This window comes from Lepidochelys kempii, chromosome 3 (genome assembly GCF_965140265.1).
Source record: "Lepidochelys kempii isolate rLepKem1 chromosome 3, rLepKem1.hap2, whole genome shotgun sequence".
NCBI classification, from domain to species: Eukaryota; Metazoa; Chordata; order Testudines; family Cheloniidae; genus Lepidochelys; species Lepidochelys kempii.
In genome coordinates, this window is record NC_133258.1 from 205,559,920 (window position 1) to 205,577,584 (window position 17,665).

The 17,665-nt window shown below is 43.0% G+C and overlaps 1 protein-coding gene across 12 annotated transcripts in view; it reads right to left on the bottom strand.

The window, feature by feature from the left end:
• RALGAPA2 (Ral GTPase activating protein catalytic subunit alpha 2) overlaps positions 1-17,665 on the bottom strand; it is a 306,774-nt gene that overhangs the window by 144,792 nt on the left and 144,317 nt on the right. For all 12 annotated transcript variants that reach the window (XR_012158343.1, XR_012158341.1, XR_012158342.1 and 9 more), the window contains 5 exons: positions 16,368-16,426; positions 7,351-7,459; positions 2,492-2,602; positions 1,961-2,029; positions 1,661-1,795 (listed from right to left, as the gene is read on the bottom strand). Coding sequence is in view for 9 of the 12 variants with exons in the window: in XM_073339773.1 (XP_073195874.1) it covers positions 1,661-1,795; positions 1,961-2,029; positions 2,492-2,602; positions 7,351-7,459; positions 16,368-16,426 (483 nt within the window). In the remaining 3 variants the exon portion in view is untranslated. The remainder of the gene's footprint in view (positions 1-1,660; positions 1,796-1,960; positions 2,030-2,491; positions 2,603-7,350; positions 7,460-16,367; positions 16,427-17,665) is intronic.

A 17,665-nucleotide genomic window follows, 5' to 3' on the forward strand; every position in this document is an offset into this window, starting at 1 on the left:
CATATAGTTTTCATCCAGATCTAGCAGTCCTCATAAACACGCGTGAAAGAAAGACAAACATTGCCATGGATCTCCTAAGGTCCTCAGGACAGGAACTCCTTTCTTTGTGACGTTTACTAGTCATGCCATTAGAATACAGTAACTCCTCACTTAATGTTGTAGTTATAGTCCTGAAAATGCGACTTTAAGCGAATCCAATTTCCCCAGAAGAATTAATGTAAATAGGGGGTTAGGTTTCAGGGAAATTTTTTTTTGACAGACAAAAGGCATCATATACATTTTAAACAATTTTAAACTAGAAATTTAATACAGGTATAAGTTTTAAACAATTTTAAAGAAACAATTTAATACTACGATCATCATTGCTGAGTATGAAGCTCAGTTGATGTGGTGGAGTTAGAGAGTGGAAGAGGGTGGATTGTCCGGCTGCTCCTCTTGCTGTTCTTGCAAGCACACGCACAGACTTTGCCAGGGGCGGGGGGCTCAACCCTGAGCCCGTCCACTCCACCCCTTCCGCCAAACCCCACCCTTAACCTGCCTCTTTTCACCCCCTCCACCTCATCCCCCCCTTACTCCGCACACCATGTCCTTGCTCCTCCCCCCTCCCTCCCCTGCCTCCAGCCTGCGGCAATCAGCTGGTTTGTGGCGTTAGGAGGCCAGGGCGAGGAGCGAGGACATGGCGTGCTGCTTCCTCACGTCTCCCCCAGCCTCTTGAACACCGCAAGACAGCTGATTGCTGCAGGCAGGAAGCGGGGGGAGTAGGGGGAAGGCGTTGATTTGTGGGGTCTGCCGGCCGGCGGGAGGCACGGGGGGGGCGCAGGGGAGCTGATGGGGGAGCTGCCAGCCATGGACAACGCAAGAGGCCAAACGACATTATAGGGGAGCACTGCACAACTTTAAAGGAGCATGTTCTGTAATGGAGCAGGGACGTAACATCAAAACAACGTTAAGCGACAGGACATTAAGTGGGGAGTTACTGTAGGTGCTTCCCCTGACAGGACTCCTAAGCTCCTTGGGAGCCAGGACTCTGCTTCTGTAGTGTTTTAAGATCTATTGGCCAAGGCACTTTCTTTTTTCTCTCAAAACTGCCAACGTTTAAAATTTTATACTCCAGAGTTTGTGTGTGTAACATTTCAGATCTTGGCATCAAATGACTTTTTTTTTTAAAATTGGTATTTATAATGTAATAGAAAGAGTCATGACAACCAATGCTCAGAATATGTTGTACTTTTTAATTTTTTAAACTAACCTATACATACTATTTTGTTTAGTTATTTATCCACCCAATGATTGAAGCATTTAAATAATCATTTGTAAGTCAACATGATCCCCCAAACACTACAAACCAGCCCTGAAATTTCAAAAAGGAGCCATTTTAACTCCTTTAAGCTCCAAAGCTACTGAGCAGACTTACTTGTAACTTTCCAGAAAATAAAATCTACCCCCTAAATGTTAGGGGTGAAATTTTAATTTGTTTTCACAACTAACCCATGGATTTAAACAACAGTAACTGAAAAACTTCAATGTAATTCAAATGATGGAATCATCAGTTATGCTTCCATAATGCATCTGTGCCTCAATGATCCAGAATAGACACATCTTTACACATTTAAAAACTTTGTTAAAAACAATTCATACTGAATCGATTCTTCATACTCACCCTATATACGTAATCCAGTAAGGGAGCTTTGGAGGAATGTTGATCTTCCAGAACAGTAGATACTGGCTCTAGTAAGGTTTTCATTGGTAGTGCCATGCACCAATCCAACAAGCAAAGTAATAATGAAACTATAAACTAAACAGAAACATGCAAATGAACACATAAGCAATACTCATCAAATTCATCAAAATGTTTAAATGTTAGCTTAATATTTTAAAATCAGATTTAGGAATAAATTTCCTTTAATATGTAGTTCAAGAAGCAAAAACAATGATGGAGTTTGTGTTTTATGCCACATACCTTTTTATCTGTTTCTACAGAGGAGTATTCAGCACTTGGCAAAAGAAATGCAATGGTGGCCACAAGAATCTGCGCAAAAACCAAACCCAAGGCAAACAAAATTACAAAAAGACATTTTGTATCTTTAATAAACACAAGGCCTGAACCATTGACCTTCAATAGGCTTTGGATGAAGACTATAAAGAGCGGTTAGCAGCCATTTTTGTAAATAGCATCTGAACCAAACTGAGAGTTCCACATGGTTAGTAGATTCTAGAAATAAATTAGAGCAAATTGGAAAAAAATCACAGTGGCTCCAGCAAACTAAAGCAAAGAACTCTCCTAATAATGATTGCAGAAGGAAGCAAAGAAAGTTAGAATTCTAAGACTGTAATTTATGATAAGCAACAATTCTTTCAATTGTAAAAAATAGCATCAGTTGGACATTCTGTTAACTTTGAAGCTTTTTCAATTCTACGAACAATCAACACAGAACATCAGATGTGTCATTTTCAATTCCCATACATGAGTATTTGAAGAGATAAGACATACCTCAGTAATTTTCCTGGATAGAGAGGATTCATACTTCTGAAGCTTTTCCCAGTAAGAAACTAGCAGTTGAAGAACATCACAGGCTATCTGGGCTACCAGTTTATTAGAAAACTGTAAGAGAAAAAATTAAATTAAACAAGGTAGTATCATGCCAGAAAAAAATATTCACATATAATAAACAGTAATGTCAGAGTTTCTACTATTTTAAATGGTACTACATCCATAAAAACTACATTAAAGGAAAATGAAGTTTACTTGCAACTGGAGTTCTTCGAGATGGCTCTGCATATTCACATTTATGGGTTTTGCACTGCCTAGTGGCGCTTAACAAGAGAACCTTCTCCAAGCTGTGTCTATTAAAGTGCTCATGTGCCCCCTCCTAGCCCACTCCCTAGTGCCACCAAATGTTCTGAAGGTGAGACTATATAAGGGGGAGTGCCCTCTACCAACTCAGTTCCTTTCGCCAACCCAGAGGGAGAGAACGAAAATAACTCTGAAAAAAAGGGGAAGCTGGGTGGGAAGTGTGAATATGCAGAGCCCTCTTGAGGAACTCTGGTTACAAGTAATCAACCTTCATTTCTTTTTTTTGAATGGCTCTGCGTATGGCCACTTATTGGTAGTTTGATAAGCAGTACTGAAAATAACCTGGAGGAGGGAACAGAGTCCAAAATAAATTGAGAACATGCTGATGTGCAAAGCTCTCTTCTGAAAAGTCCAGGGACCCTGAACTATAGGATGACTCAGATGTTGCCCTACCCCAACCACTGTTTGACACATCTCAAGTTATCTTCAATGAAAGTGAAGGGGGATTGAACTGGACACCCTGAGAACGTTTTCTCTGATTGACCATCACATCAATAATTCCAGAATGTTTTGAGGCATGCTGACTAACATCTGGAGATTGTCCAGATTTGGTCTGTAGACCTGAGATAGCCAAAGCTGCATTGGCCTCATTGTGAGTTGTGCAAATGGAGTCACATATGTAGTAGCTGCCATAAGACCCACAAAGGTGGTTACTTTCTGTTTTTTGACATATTTGAATGTATAAAACATATTGACCTATTTTTGAAAATCTGTCCTCTGGTAAAATGGTTTTCCCTACTACCAAATCCAATATGGAGTCTATGAATAAAATTTCTGAGTTGGACAGGGACTTGACTTTTTTGACATTCAGGAGAAATCCCAGGTCTGAAAAAAAGCAATGGGGCTTAATAAATCATCACAAAAAGCCTTTAACAGACAATAATCAGAATAGGGAAAAAAAAAAATACCCTGCTTTCTCAATTGAGCCTCTATGACAGAGAAGTACTTTGTAAGAACCCTTGGTGCTGTAGACAGGTCAAACAACAGCCCTTTGTATTGGAAATGGTGTCCCACCACCACAAAATTAAGGTACTGTCGATGACTGTGTCAAACAGAGATATGAAAATGTGTCTTTTAAATCAAGAGTCACAAACCCAATCCATAATTGAAAGCAAAGGGATTCTGGAAGCCAGAGTTAACATATGAAACCAAAACTTCAGAATATACTTGTTATACCTCTTAAATCTAAAATGGAATGACCCTCCTTCCACCTCATCATTTGTCAGCACCAGAAAGTACCTTGAATAAAACCCCTGATCTTGGAGGTGCTCTGATACCTCATTAACAGCCCCCATGAGAAGAAATTTCTGTATGTCTGAAAGTAGACTAGCTTGTGAGAAGGTTCTCTAAAAAGAGAAAGGCAAGGGAAATTGAAAGGGGTAGTTTAGGTGTAATACGCCTGCATCTGACGATAAAATGGGCTAGCACGTCTCCAAACACAGGAAGGGAAGGGTCCTCACTGATTGGTTCTAGACTTTCAATCCTCATATCAAATTTCAGGGCTAATGTGCAATGAAGATGACAGAAAGGTTGCAGATTGCTTAGAGTTGGGCCTCGATTTAAAAGACCTTTTCTTAAGGTGGCTCTGAAAATACATAGCCTGCTGGTGCTGTTGTCAATGTCTTTGATTTGATAAGAAATAAGCTGAAGATAACTGTGGATAATACTGTCTCTGACAATGGAAATAAAAAAATAGAAGGTCTCTGTGGCAGGGTGGTCACCCTACCATGCCTTGAAGGGCTTAAAACAGCCCTAAGAGAGGGCTGTAGCCGGAGGAAAGCTAGGCTGATTGGGGGAAGTAGCCACAGGTGGGGCCACGTCCCAATCAGGCCACAGCTGGCCCTATAAGGGGGCTGTTAGCCAGGAGCTGAGACAGACACTCTATCTACATGGAGAGAGGAGGACCTGGCTGCCTAGGAAGCTGAGGAGGGTACCCAGGGCAAAGCAATGCTGGGGAAGGGCAGAGGGAGCTGGGGAGCTCCAGCCTAGCAGAGCCCCAGGCTGCAGGCCGAGGTAAAGGCCCACGAAAGGGTACATAGGCTGCAGAGGAGCAGCCCAGACCTAGACAGAGGCAGCTGGTCCGATCCCCCTTGCCGATAATGAGTAGTAATACTGCAGTCTGCCCCAGGGAGCGGGGGCTAGACGATGACTGACAATAGCCACTGAGGCAAGGAAGGGATAGGGGGTTCGGGGTTCCCCTGGGAGGGGAGACCCAGACTGTGGGGGATACTGCCAGGGGGCAGAACCCTAGTCTAGAAGGGCACCGGGGTCCAGGAAGGGCACGGGGTCAGTGGCAGGCGAGACACCGACCGGCAGAGGGCACTCCCGGTTGAAAAGAGCTAACTCCCTGTACAACCAGCAGGAGGCACCACAGCGGTGAGTAGTCGCCCCGTGACAGTCTCCTAGTAGAAGTAATAAAGCACAAAGATCTTGTCTTCTTCAGCTTCTCCAGCAACTCATCTGTCTTTTCACAGAAAAGACCATCTCCTCTGAAGGGGAAATCCTCCACTTTAATTGTAGTATGATGAGTCAGAGAAGAGGAAAGAAGCCAAACATGTCTCTTCTAAGTAACTGCAGAAGTCAGTGATCCAGCAGAAGAATCTAAAGGATCAAATAAAGTCCTGAGAGAGTGCTTTGCTACATTTTGACCCTCCATTAGGATTGCATTTCCCAATCTCTTTTTGTCATTTGGGAAATCCTGCACAAACAGTGCCTTCTTTTCCCACAGGTGAAACCGATATCGAGCTATAACAGTTTGGTAATTTGCCACCCTATTACCAAGAGAACATTGTTCTCCCTAGGGAATCAATCTTTTTCCCTTCTCTACCTACAGGGGGCCAAACCTCAATCTACTACTGGCAGCAGTCACCACCAGTGTAGTTGGTACAAAGTGTGAATACAAATATGAAAACCCCTGTGCTGATATAATTTCTCTGCTTTCTTGGAAATAGGTTGGCAAGAGGCAGGAGTGGACCAAGCAGCCTTAGCAGGCTGCAGCAAACTGTCAAGGATTGGTAACAACATCCTATTCTTGGAGGTAGCCCCAAAAATGAAAACACCAGGTAGAATGTCTCCTGCACAGGCACTAAATCATAGAATCATAGAATATCAGGGCTGGAACGGACCCTCAGGAGATCATCTAGTCCAACCCCCTGCTCAAAGCAGGACCAATCCCTGATTTTTGCCCCAGATCCCTAAATGGCCCCTCAAGGATTGAACTCACAACCCTGGGTTTAGCAGGCCAATGCTCAAACCACTGAGCCAATATTTGTGTGAAGCTTTCAAGTTTCTGTTGTTTGACCAATATATCTCTACGCACATAATGAAATTTCAAACACACATATGTTTATGAAAATTAAAGGCACATGCTAACAAAGATGATCACACTGTGATTATTTCAAAAATGCTCACTAGTTGAATAAAAATGAGTGAATTATTTGAACATTAAAAATAAAATATATTTCTTCCACTTCTTCCTTAGATGGCTGAGCCTTACCTGTAAGATTTTGAAAAATTATTAATAATATTTACTAAATGAAAATATTTACTATTTTAAAAGAACTGCAAGTTCATTCTGTTCTCTATAAGCCGAAAGAAAATATAACTTTCCAATAACTGCACCTAAGTTTGATACAATGAATAACCGTCACTCCCCTGCATCAACCAAATTACCAATCATTTTATTTGACAGAAATGTCATTTAACACAATCTCTAGGCAAGTGTCTCCCACCTCTCATCAAAATTTATTTTCAAATGAATGCCTTGTCTTAGACAGTATTTATACAGCTGCAGGAACTTATCACCCTGTAACAAAACTCTACTTCTTTGCCACTACGTGTCTTCAATACAGCTGAAGAGGCTGTATCCAGAAAGCAACTGTACCACACAAAAATAAGATAATCTTTACACGATTCTTTCATTCCCCCTGCTAATACATTAAAGTAAAACTGTTTCATTCATTCCATCTCAACTGATATTAAAGACAGCATCAAGCAACCTGTGACAGAGTGTTAGGAAACTGTGGCTGATCCGGCACTCTGGTCATTGGTACTCCAATTAGATGCGCTAGAGCTCTTTGAAAAATCGGTGTCTGTGCTAACAGTGCTATTTTAGATAGTCATTGAGTGAAAGACAAGCCAGGTTCACCAAGTCTGTGGAGCAGCTGGAGAACATGTGGAAGATCCTGAAGAAAATTTCAATCAAGCAAAAAAATAAATTCACTGAGCAGTTCCATGGTCAGCAAATTCCTAATAATGCCCAGAGCATTCAAAAAACAAGCTTGCAGGCAGATAATATTGTAAGCATAAAGAACCAAATAATCAGAATACACAAAGGAGCCCGGGCACACTAGCTCACCTTGATCCTAAGTCAGAAAAGTATTTAAGCACATGCTTACCTTTAAACATATGCTTGATGAATATTTCAAATATCTAGAATACCTTGTCCATACAAATGTTCCCTTTGTTAATCACACAAACACAATTCATACTAATACCTTTAGTGTTACACCTATAACATTTATTGCATCCCTCACTTGAGGATGGTTTGTGCACTGTACCAGTTCTTCACATATCCAAACTCCAAGGCAGCAAACAGCTATACACCTTTTAAAAAAAAAAAGGGAAACAATGATTCAGTTATAAGCTTAAAAAGAATATCCTCCTTCCTCAATATTTCTCACTTTCTGAAAAATGTATTTTGGAAGATTTCATAATGATTTCTCAATGACACAGTACAGATCTTTTTTACTGACATAAGATTTTACGGCTAATTACAGAAAGCTACAGAATCAAATAGAGAGTTTGACATTGACATTGTCAGTCAACCTGGGATAAATTTTAAATGAAATTCAGGCTGTCTGTACCCTGAGGGTGTGATTTTTTTTTAAAAAGTACTCAGAAGTGGCCTAACTCTGCTCCCCACTGAAGTAAACAGGAATAACTTTAAAGTAAGCAGAATTAGGGAATGATGAGCACTTCTAAAAACCCACCTTAAGTTTCCCTTTCAGCCAAGGAGAAGAGAAAGGGCCCATCAAGCCACATCTCTCTTTCCTACCTCTTGGCACAACCAATGATTTTTGGAACAGGGAAGAAAGAAAGAAGGCTCCTTAAACATTCAGGGATGATTCTTGCAAGCAACAGAGCTGCCAGCGAAACCTCTAATGACTGTGGGTGGGTAGGAAAATTCCCTTCCTAACAAAAAGCCCCGATAGATTTTCTATTATTTTATAAATGACAGATGGTGTATTAAAGGTGCAGCACACACATAAATGTTGATAACAGACTGGGCTCTGTTTTCTGTCCCCATCCACATAACTGAGGTCAGTTTTGTTACAAAAGGCTATACTCCTGTCATAAGGCAGGACTCCAATGGCTACTGCATCTTCCCATTAAAAAATAATCAACTGTAAATAAAACATCAGCCAAAAACATCAAAACAACAAATTAATGCAAGAGTAAAAGAAAGAAAACAAACCCAAATCCAAACAAACTAACTGATATTTAGGATAAAAAGAAAAGGAGGACTTGTGGCACCTTAGAGACTAACCAATTTATTAGAGCATAAGCTTTCGTGAGCTACAGCTCACTTCTTCAGATGCATATCGGCAGTTTCCACGATATGCATCTGAAGAAGTGAGCTGTAGCTCACGAAAGCTTATGCTCTAATAAATTGGTTAGTCTCTAAGGTGCCACAAGTCCTCCTTTTCTTTTTGCGAATACAGACTAACACGGCTGTTACTCTGAAACCTGATATTTAGGATGGAGGTCAGGCTAGACAACCATAAGCCCCTCCAACAGATGGCAGAACTATTCTGGTTCTTAGCAATCATTTGTTAACTACTGTCTCTGAACCTTTTTTCAGATCGCATGGCCACTTCTTCTCTGTTAATTTAACTTTAGCGGTCTGTTCAGTACTCAAAACCATTCTTCTGCAATAACCCATACAACCATGAGGTGTCTCCACCTCCTGGAGCCTGTGCTTGCTGCTCCTGGTATTTTTCATCATCAGAGACTGAGAGGGCATTCTTTACATCCATAAGGTCACAAGCATGATCAGTAGCATTCTAAATGCTCTTGAGAGACAGAGACACCATGTGCTTGGTTTTGTTTGAATGTCTTCTGTTCCTCCTGTAAGAATGGACTTCATGGGTCACTAAGAAGTAACACCTTGGTGAGGAAGGTATTGCTCTTAGTTCTACAAGTTGACAGTCACTTTATGTTTGAAACCTTACAGTCACTCTCATTTACAATGGAGATAACTGTTTGGCATTCTTGTTGTAGCTTTCCTCTAGTTCTAGGGCTTGGCTACACTTGCGAGTTACAGCACAATAAAGGAGCCCGGGCACACTAGCTCGGCACATAGAGCGCTCTGACTCTGCAGCAACAGCGCTGCTGGTACTCCACCTCAGTGAGTGGAATAACGTTTGCTGTGCCCCTGCTGGAGAGCCATTGCACCAGTGTGGACGCCCCCGTCCTATAGCGCGCTCTGATCGGCCTCCAGAAGTGTCCCACAATGCCTGTGCTAGCCACTCTCGTCATCACTTTGAACTCTACTGCCCTGCCCTCAGGTGACCAACCGTCAGACCCCGCCCTTTAAATTCTCTGGGAATTTTGAAAATCCCCTTACTGTTTGCTCAGCCAGGCGTGGAGTGCTCTCAGCGAATCTTTCCAGGTGACCATGCCTCCATGCACCAGGCGATCCCCAGTATGGAGCAACGACAAGGTGCTGGACCTCATCAGTGTTTGGGGAAAGGAAGCTGTCCAGTCCCAGCTGCGCTCCAACCATAGGAATTACGATACCTTCATGCAGATAGCAAGGGACATGATGGAAAGGGGCTATGAGCGGGATGCACTGCAGTACAGGGTTAAGTGAAGGAGCTGCGGAATGCCTACCGCAAAGCCCATGAGGCAAACAGCCACTCCGGTGCTGCCCGTGACCTGCCGTTTCTACCAAGAGCCGGATGCGATACTTGGGCCAGACCCCACCTCCACTCCGAGTACCACCATGGACACTTCAGAGCCCAGTTCAACAAGGCGGGAGAAGGAGGAGGAGCAAAGCAGGAGCAAGGGTGCTGAGGCGGAGGAAGACATCTCAGAATCCCCAGATGCATGCAGCCAGAAGCTGTTCTCAAGCCAAGAGGAAGGTAGCCAGTCGCAGCGGCTGGTGCTTCGGGAAGGACAAACAGAGGAGGTTCCTGGTAAGTGGCTTTTATTTTGGGAAGGAAGTTATTCAGTGCAGGCTCTTGGTGGGGGGAAGGGTTAGGGCTGCATGCATGCCTAGATGCGGAATAGGGCGTTGATGTGCTCTCTCACATCGTGGTAATCGGCCTCAGTGATCTCTTCAAAGGTCTCATCCAGAACTTGGGCAATGCGTTTGCACAGGTTTCTCAGGAGAGCCACTGTGTTCCTTGTCTGAGTAAGGCTAACTTGTCCACGCCACTGTGCTGTGAGGGGCACGGGGACCATTGCTGCACACTGGCAAGCTGCATATGGGCCAGGGAGGAATTCGCATTGCAGTAGAAGACCCTCCCTTGCTTCCCAGGTCACCCTCAGCAGCGAGATATCTTCCAGGATGAACTCCTGTGGAAAATGTGGGGACAGTGTTCAGTGTAGGAGCTCCCTGCTGCTGTTGGCTCTCCCCAAGGCACAGAAACCCAGAGAACAGTACAGCCGTGAAACAATCAGTCACACTTGACCCTGTGCTTACTCACCATTTTGGGGCTCCTGTGGGTTATGTGCGCTCGCTTTGGGACGGGCAAATTATGCTGTTGTGTAGACTGTGCTTGCCCTTAAGTACAGGGGAATCATTGCTCTGTCTGGTGTGAATAATGCTGCCTCTGTTAAGTGTTGCATTTTCCCTTTACAGGCAACCTTGAGATCTCAGCCGTCTGTGTTATCACCAGCAGAAAGACTCCAAAGAATCAGAAAGAGGCCACGTAGAAGCAAGGAAGATATGTTGCGTGAAGTAATGCAGCATTCAAGTAATGAAAATCACAAAGTGCAGGAGTGGCGGGACAGTGAAAGGAAGATCCGCCAGCATAATGAGAAGCATTGGCACAAAAGCATGGTGCTCCGGCAGCAAAGCACGGATCAGCTGATAAGCATAATGGAGCACCAAGCGGACTCGATCCAGGTGCTCGTAGCCATTACTGTGCCCAACCCCCCCGCAGCCCTTGTCCCAAAATTCTTTCCCTTGTATCCCCATGTCATCTCCAACCCACTTTCCCCAGCATCCGGGTTCTCACCGCCACCAGCTGCCTCCAACACCTGTAGCTTCACCACCCAGCCCTGAAAACTACGACCCTCACCCTCTGCACTCAACCCCCATCACCATGCAGTATAGCCACCCTGAACTGCAGCACTCATTGCACAGCACTCCAGACAGGAAGGCTGAGTACGATAACAGGACATATGCAAATCTGTGATTGTACCATTCCCCACCCCTTTGCCCTTTCTGTTTCCCAGGCAGTTGTGTTTCTTTTTAGTAAATGAATTTTCTTTTCAATAAGTGGATTTTTTGGCTTTGAAAACATTCTTTATTATTGCATAAAGTAAAAGATACTTTAGTCCAGGAAAGAAACACTGCAAGTCAGCGTAGCAAACACAGATTCCTACTAACATTGGAACCATTGCACTTCACACCCGTGCAGGGCACCAGACATTACTGGTGGCTTTCAGCCTCAAATTGTTCCCTCAAGGCATCCCTAATCCTTGCAGCCTTGTGCTGGGCCCCTCTAATAGCCCTGCTCTCTGCCTGTTCAAATTCAGCCTCCAGGTGTTGAACCTCCAAGTTCCATGCCTGAGTGAATTGTTCACCCTTCCCTTCACAAACATTATGGAGGGTATAGCACATGGATATAACCGCGGGGATGCTGTCATTGGCTGGGTCCAGCTTCCCATAGAGCGCCAACAGTCCGTTAAATGGCCAAAAGCACACTCCACAGTCATTCTGCACCGGCTCAGCCTGTTGTTGAACCACTCCTTGCTGCTGTCAAGGCTCTCTGTGTAGGGTTTCATGAGCCACGGCATTAAAGGGTAAGCGGGGTCTCCAAGGATCACAATGGGCATTTCAACTTCCCCTACGGTGATCTTCTGGTCTGGGAAAAAAGTCCTGGCTTGCAGCTTCCTGAACAGGCCAGTGTTCCGAAAGATGCATGCGTCATGCACCTTTCCAGGCCAGCCTGCGTTAATGTCAATGAAACGCCCACGGTGATCCACAAGCACCTAGAGAACCATAGAGAAATACCCCTTCCAATTAACATACTCGGAGGCTAGGTGGGCTGGTGCCAGAATTGGAATGTGTGTGCCATCTATCGCCCCTCCGCAGTTAGGGAAACCCATTTGTGCAAAGCCATCCACAATGTCCTGCACGCTACCCAGAGTCACAGTTCTTCTGAGCAGGATGCAATTAATGGCCCTGCAAACTTGCATCAACACGATTCCAACAGTCAACTTCCCCACTCCAAACTGGTTAGCGACTGATCGGTAGCTGTCTGGAGTTGCCAGCTTCCAGATTGCAATAGCCACCTGCTTCTCCAACGTCAGGGCAGCTCTCAATCTCATGTCCTTGTGCCGCAGGGTGGGGGCGAGTTCCTCACACAGTCCCATGAAAGTGGCTTTTCTCATCTGAAAGTTCTGCAGCCACTGCTCATCATCCCAGACATGCATGACGATGTGATCCCACCACTCAGTGCTTGTTTCCCGAGCCCAAAAGCGGTGAGCATGTCTGTGAATGCCACAAGCAATCTCATGTCATATGCATTACTCAAGTCAATATCATCATTGGATCCCTCACTGTCATTTTGGTTCATAAGGAATAACTCGACTGCCAAACGTGACGTGCTAGCGAGACTCGTTAGCATACTCCTCAGCAGTTCGGGCTCCATTCCCGCAGACCGAAAGGGAAGACAGAGCACGCAGCACAAAAAATGTTGAAAGATGGCACCAAATGTGGACAGAAGCACAGAGATTGCTGGGATGTGAACCGATGCATCATGGGGTGTTGGGACAGGACACAGAATGCCCCGCACCCCCCGCCCCCTTCCCATAAGCCACAGCGCCAGAATGGGAAGAGGTGCTCTGTGGGATAGCTGCCCATAATGCACCACTCCCAATGCCACTGCAAGAGCTGCAGATGTGGCCATGCCAGTATGCTTGTTCCTGTCAGTGTGGACAGACTGCAGCGCTTTCCCTACTGCACTCTCCAAAGGCGGGTTTAACTCAAAGTGCTCTACATCTGCAAGTGTAGCCATGCCCCTAGCCTCTTGAAATATAGCTCTTCTGTAACTACCCCAGGATTAACTGTCTTTGGCTCAAGAAGCTTGTTAGATGCTGTGAGACTTTTATCCACAACTTTCTAAACTGGTGATCCTCCTAAAGTATTATGAGTTGTATTGCACTATTTTAACAATAGTATTGAACCTTTGAGTTGGCTTGGAGTTGTTTTATTTTTAAAATCAAGTTGTTTGCTATTTTTTCCAACTTTCCAGCCAACCCATCTGACTGTGCAAAAGTAACCTTTGGAAGCCCTTAGGAATATATAAACCACTGTCTACAAAAATGATCCATGAACTTCCTGGTTGGGGAAAACCAATGTTCTCACTAATAATGGAAATATTGCTCCAGTAAAGACTCCTCCAATAAAACCCTAGTAATACATTAACCAAATAAACATTTCCTAGATGAGACACACACACTTCTCTTTCACATTATTATATAGTGAATATAGATCTATTTATATCATGGCATATGACTCACCCATTCAAAAAAATCAACTCCTAAAAGGATGTCTTCATCAATGGAAAACATCTTTTTATTCATCTTGGTGACTAAGTCTCCCCTTCAGATAGCAACCCTGCCAACTTACCTGAAAAAAGCTCATTCTTGAAAAACCCAACATTGAGTGAGAAAGACCTTTCCAACTCTCACCCCATGTTCAACCTTGCCTTCTCAGGACAAATCATCAAGGATGTAGTGTGCTCATGCTTGCAAGATTGGGCCCTTGTGATTACAAAAATTATTTGTAAAAGAACTGTATATTGCATTAAAATATATTAGGTCTGATCCTGCTGCCACTGAAGTCCAGGATAAAACTCCCATTGACTTCAGTGGCAAAAAACAGCACCCACAGGAATTTTTTTTTAACTTCTTTCTTTGTCTGGTATCACAGTCTTGATTGTTTACATGTAAAGTTTAGCATTTCTTTTAATTTAGAATCCTTAAAAGAACCTTCTCCCAAAACAGGTGGCAAGCTCTTGTTTATAGCTATGATCTACTCCGTGTATTTTCTGACTTTTAATTAAATGTTTCACGTAACTAATAGCATGTTAAAAATATGCAGATTTTGAATATCTAGAAATAGATCTGATGGATTCAAATGCCTCCTTCAAAACTATATACAATGTTGCTGTAGCCATGTTGGTCCCAGGATATTAGAGAGACAAAGTGGGTGAGGTAACATCTCTTGTTGGACCAACTTCTGTTGGTGAGAGAGACAAGCTTACACAGAGCTCTTCTTCAGGGCTGGGAAAGGTATTCAGCGTCACAGCTAAATAGAAGGTGGCACTGATTGTTTAGCATAAGTAGTTAGTACATATTTCAAATGGACCTGCAAGGTGAAGTGGCTCATGAACACCGTTCCAGTCATAGGGGGGAAAGAAAGCAGCTAACACCACCACTCCCACAACTGACTTCCTCACCCCCTTCCTTTACCCCCTATGACTGGACGGATGTTAACGGGCCATTTTACCCTGAATGGTCCCCCACCTTGTCTCTTTAATAACCTGGGTAACTGGACACCATTAAATTAGGCTTGAATAAAGACTGGGAATGGATGGGCCATTACACAAACTAAAACCTACTTCCCCATGCTATTTTCCCCCCCACTGTTACTCATACCTTCTTGTCAACTGTTTGAAATGGGCCATCCTGATTATCACTACAAAAGGTTTTTTCTCCTGATGATAGTCCACCTTAATTGATTAGTCTCGTTATGGGCTGGTATGGCAACCCCCATTTTTTCATGTTCTCCGAATATATATATCCTCCTACTGTATTTTCCACTGCATGCATCTGATGAAGTGGGTTTTAGCCCACGAAGGCTTATGCCCAAATCAATTTAGTCTTTAAGGTGCCACAAGTCCTCCTCGTTCTTTTTGCTGATACAGACTAACACGGCTACCACTCTGAAAACTGCATACCTTGTAACATGGGCAGTCAACAAATGGACCGCAGGCCAAACCCAGATGGTCAAATACTTTTGAATGGACCACAAAACCTTTTTATTTAATTATTATTATCATCATTGTTTTTATTGTTGTATTATTTTCTCTGGAGTCTAGACCTTGAATATACCTTGAGCAAGAAGTCTGGACCTTGACAAAAAACAATTGATTACCCCTGCCTTGTATCCTTCAAAGTTGTCAAGACACATGTAAATACATTTGACATCCAGCAAGACACGATGAAAATATCTTAGAGTGGATGCCATACTGTTTACCTGCTTTTTACATTATTCAGGATGATGTGCTTTGTCTATCAGATTAACCTTTTTAGTAAGAAAATGCATAGGACAGATTTTATTAAAACTAATAGTTGAAAAGGGAAAATAAAGGTTAAAAAGAAACTTTTGGTTTTCTTTTACATATACGTTTTTTTTTTAAAGTAAGGATTTGAAAACATGAGTTGTAGTGATAGACTCAATTTATTTAGCTTAACAACGAGAAGGTTAAGGGGTGACTTGATTACAGTCTATATGTATCTATATGCAGAACAAATATTATATAATGGACTCTTAAATCTAGTACAGAACGGAGTAACACAATCCAGCAACTGAAAGTTGAAGTTAGACAGACACATTCAGTGTGGAAATAAGGAGTAAATTTTTATCGGTGAGAGTACTAAATGATTGGAACAATTTATCAAGTGTCGTAGGGGATTCTCCATCAGTGGATATTTTAAAATCAAAATTGGATGTTTTTCTGATACGCTCTAGGAATTATTTTGGGGAAGTTCTATGGCCTATGTTATACAGGAGGTCAGACCAGATGATCAAAATGGTCCCTTCTGGCCTTGGAATCTATGAATGAATACAAAATCAAAAAAGACAAAGCTTCAAGGTATGTATGTGGGCTAACAGTCCAAATTCTGGTCTTCCTTACACTGCGATTGAGAGCAAAATTTGGCTCCACTGTCTGTGCTACAAAACAAAAGTTCAAAAAGGGAACCATGGACATAGTTACCTGTTTACAGATAGATGAAATAATAGTAATAAAAAGCACCCACAAGAATATAATATTCTTTTACAAGAAGTTTCAGTCTAATCCGTTTAAAAAACTTTACAACACACTCAGTTTCAACTATCCCCCAAAACATTGTCATCCAACCTATTGTTTTTAATACTGTTCAAGTTGAATGGCCTCCAAAAAGTACAGCCCTTTCACACAAACTTATTTCTGTTTCAATTTGCCATCTTAAGACTCCACAGTATTTTCTCTTTCATTCAGGATTTTACCTTGCAGTTTCACTGGGCTCATCTGTGGCATTCTTCAACAGAATATTTATGAGGTAACACTAAAACAATAAAATTCATTAGAATAAACACTTTTTTCCACAAACAGATTACTTCTCTATTAATTCAAGTGTGTTAGACATTTAATTTGGACTGAGTCACAAGTGAAATAAATTTGGTAGTCTCAGTACACTCTTGTCAAAATATGATATGAAACAAATATCCCTTAGAAAAAGTGAGAGCCATATTGGTTACAGCCAACATTTATAAAATTGGGTGGATGACTCTAAGTACCTACAATTAAACATCGGCATCCAAATTGAAGTCAGCTGATTTTCAGAATTGCTGAGCACCCACTGGTCTCATTGGGAGTGCTCAGCATGTCTGAAAAGTCAAAGTCACTTTTAATAGCCTAACTAGGGATTTATGGGATAGATACACAAAGAAATGTAGATGTGGTGATGCTGAGCGTCTCCACGCCTAACCTCTAGGTGCCTAGAAAATTGCTGGGATTCACAAAGCCTGAGTTCAGGCCTAGACTCCCTATACAATGAATAGGGAGAGACAGGTGACTCAGAATGGGGTTCACAAAAGCCAGCATGCTAGGCAGCTCCCCACCCAAGCTACCCAATGGGAGATGCCAAGATGAGGGATGAGTCCTAAGCCCCTCCTGCTGAGGGAGTTTGGTGCATAAACCCAGTCTGGAGGGAGGCACCTTCCCATCTTCTTGGGATTATCAGATGCAAACCCTCTCTTGGCATTAGGCACCTATGCTGTTTTTGCAATAAGAGGGGGATGAAGGGAGGTTCAGAGGAGACGCTCCCTCCTAACTTTTAGCCCAGTGCTTAGGGTAATCCCGGTTCAAGCCCCACTCCACCTGAAGAGTAGATGGAATTTGAACAGGGATCTGCCATCTCTCAGGCGAGAGATCTGGGATATTCTTATGTGGTGCTCCCTCAGTCTCTGCTGTTGGAGCTGTTCCACTGTGGATAAATAATTTTAAGAAGTCATTGGAGCAGGGGTACTAGATCCTGGGTCTCCCACCTCCGGTGGCTAATCCCCAGGCTACAGAGTCATTCTCATATTTTCTCTCGCTCTCCCTCTGGCCCAACTATTCTTTCACTATTTATTCACAGTGGAACATCTTCAAGAGGAAAGCCTGAGGTAGCCCCACATTAGAATATCCCATAGCCTAGAGCACTCACCTGAGAGGTTACAGGTACCTGTTAAATCCCTTCTCTACCTCAGATGTAGGGGATTTGAACCAGAGGTCTCCCACAACACAGGTGAGTACTCTAAAC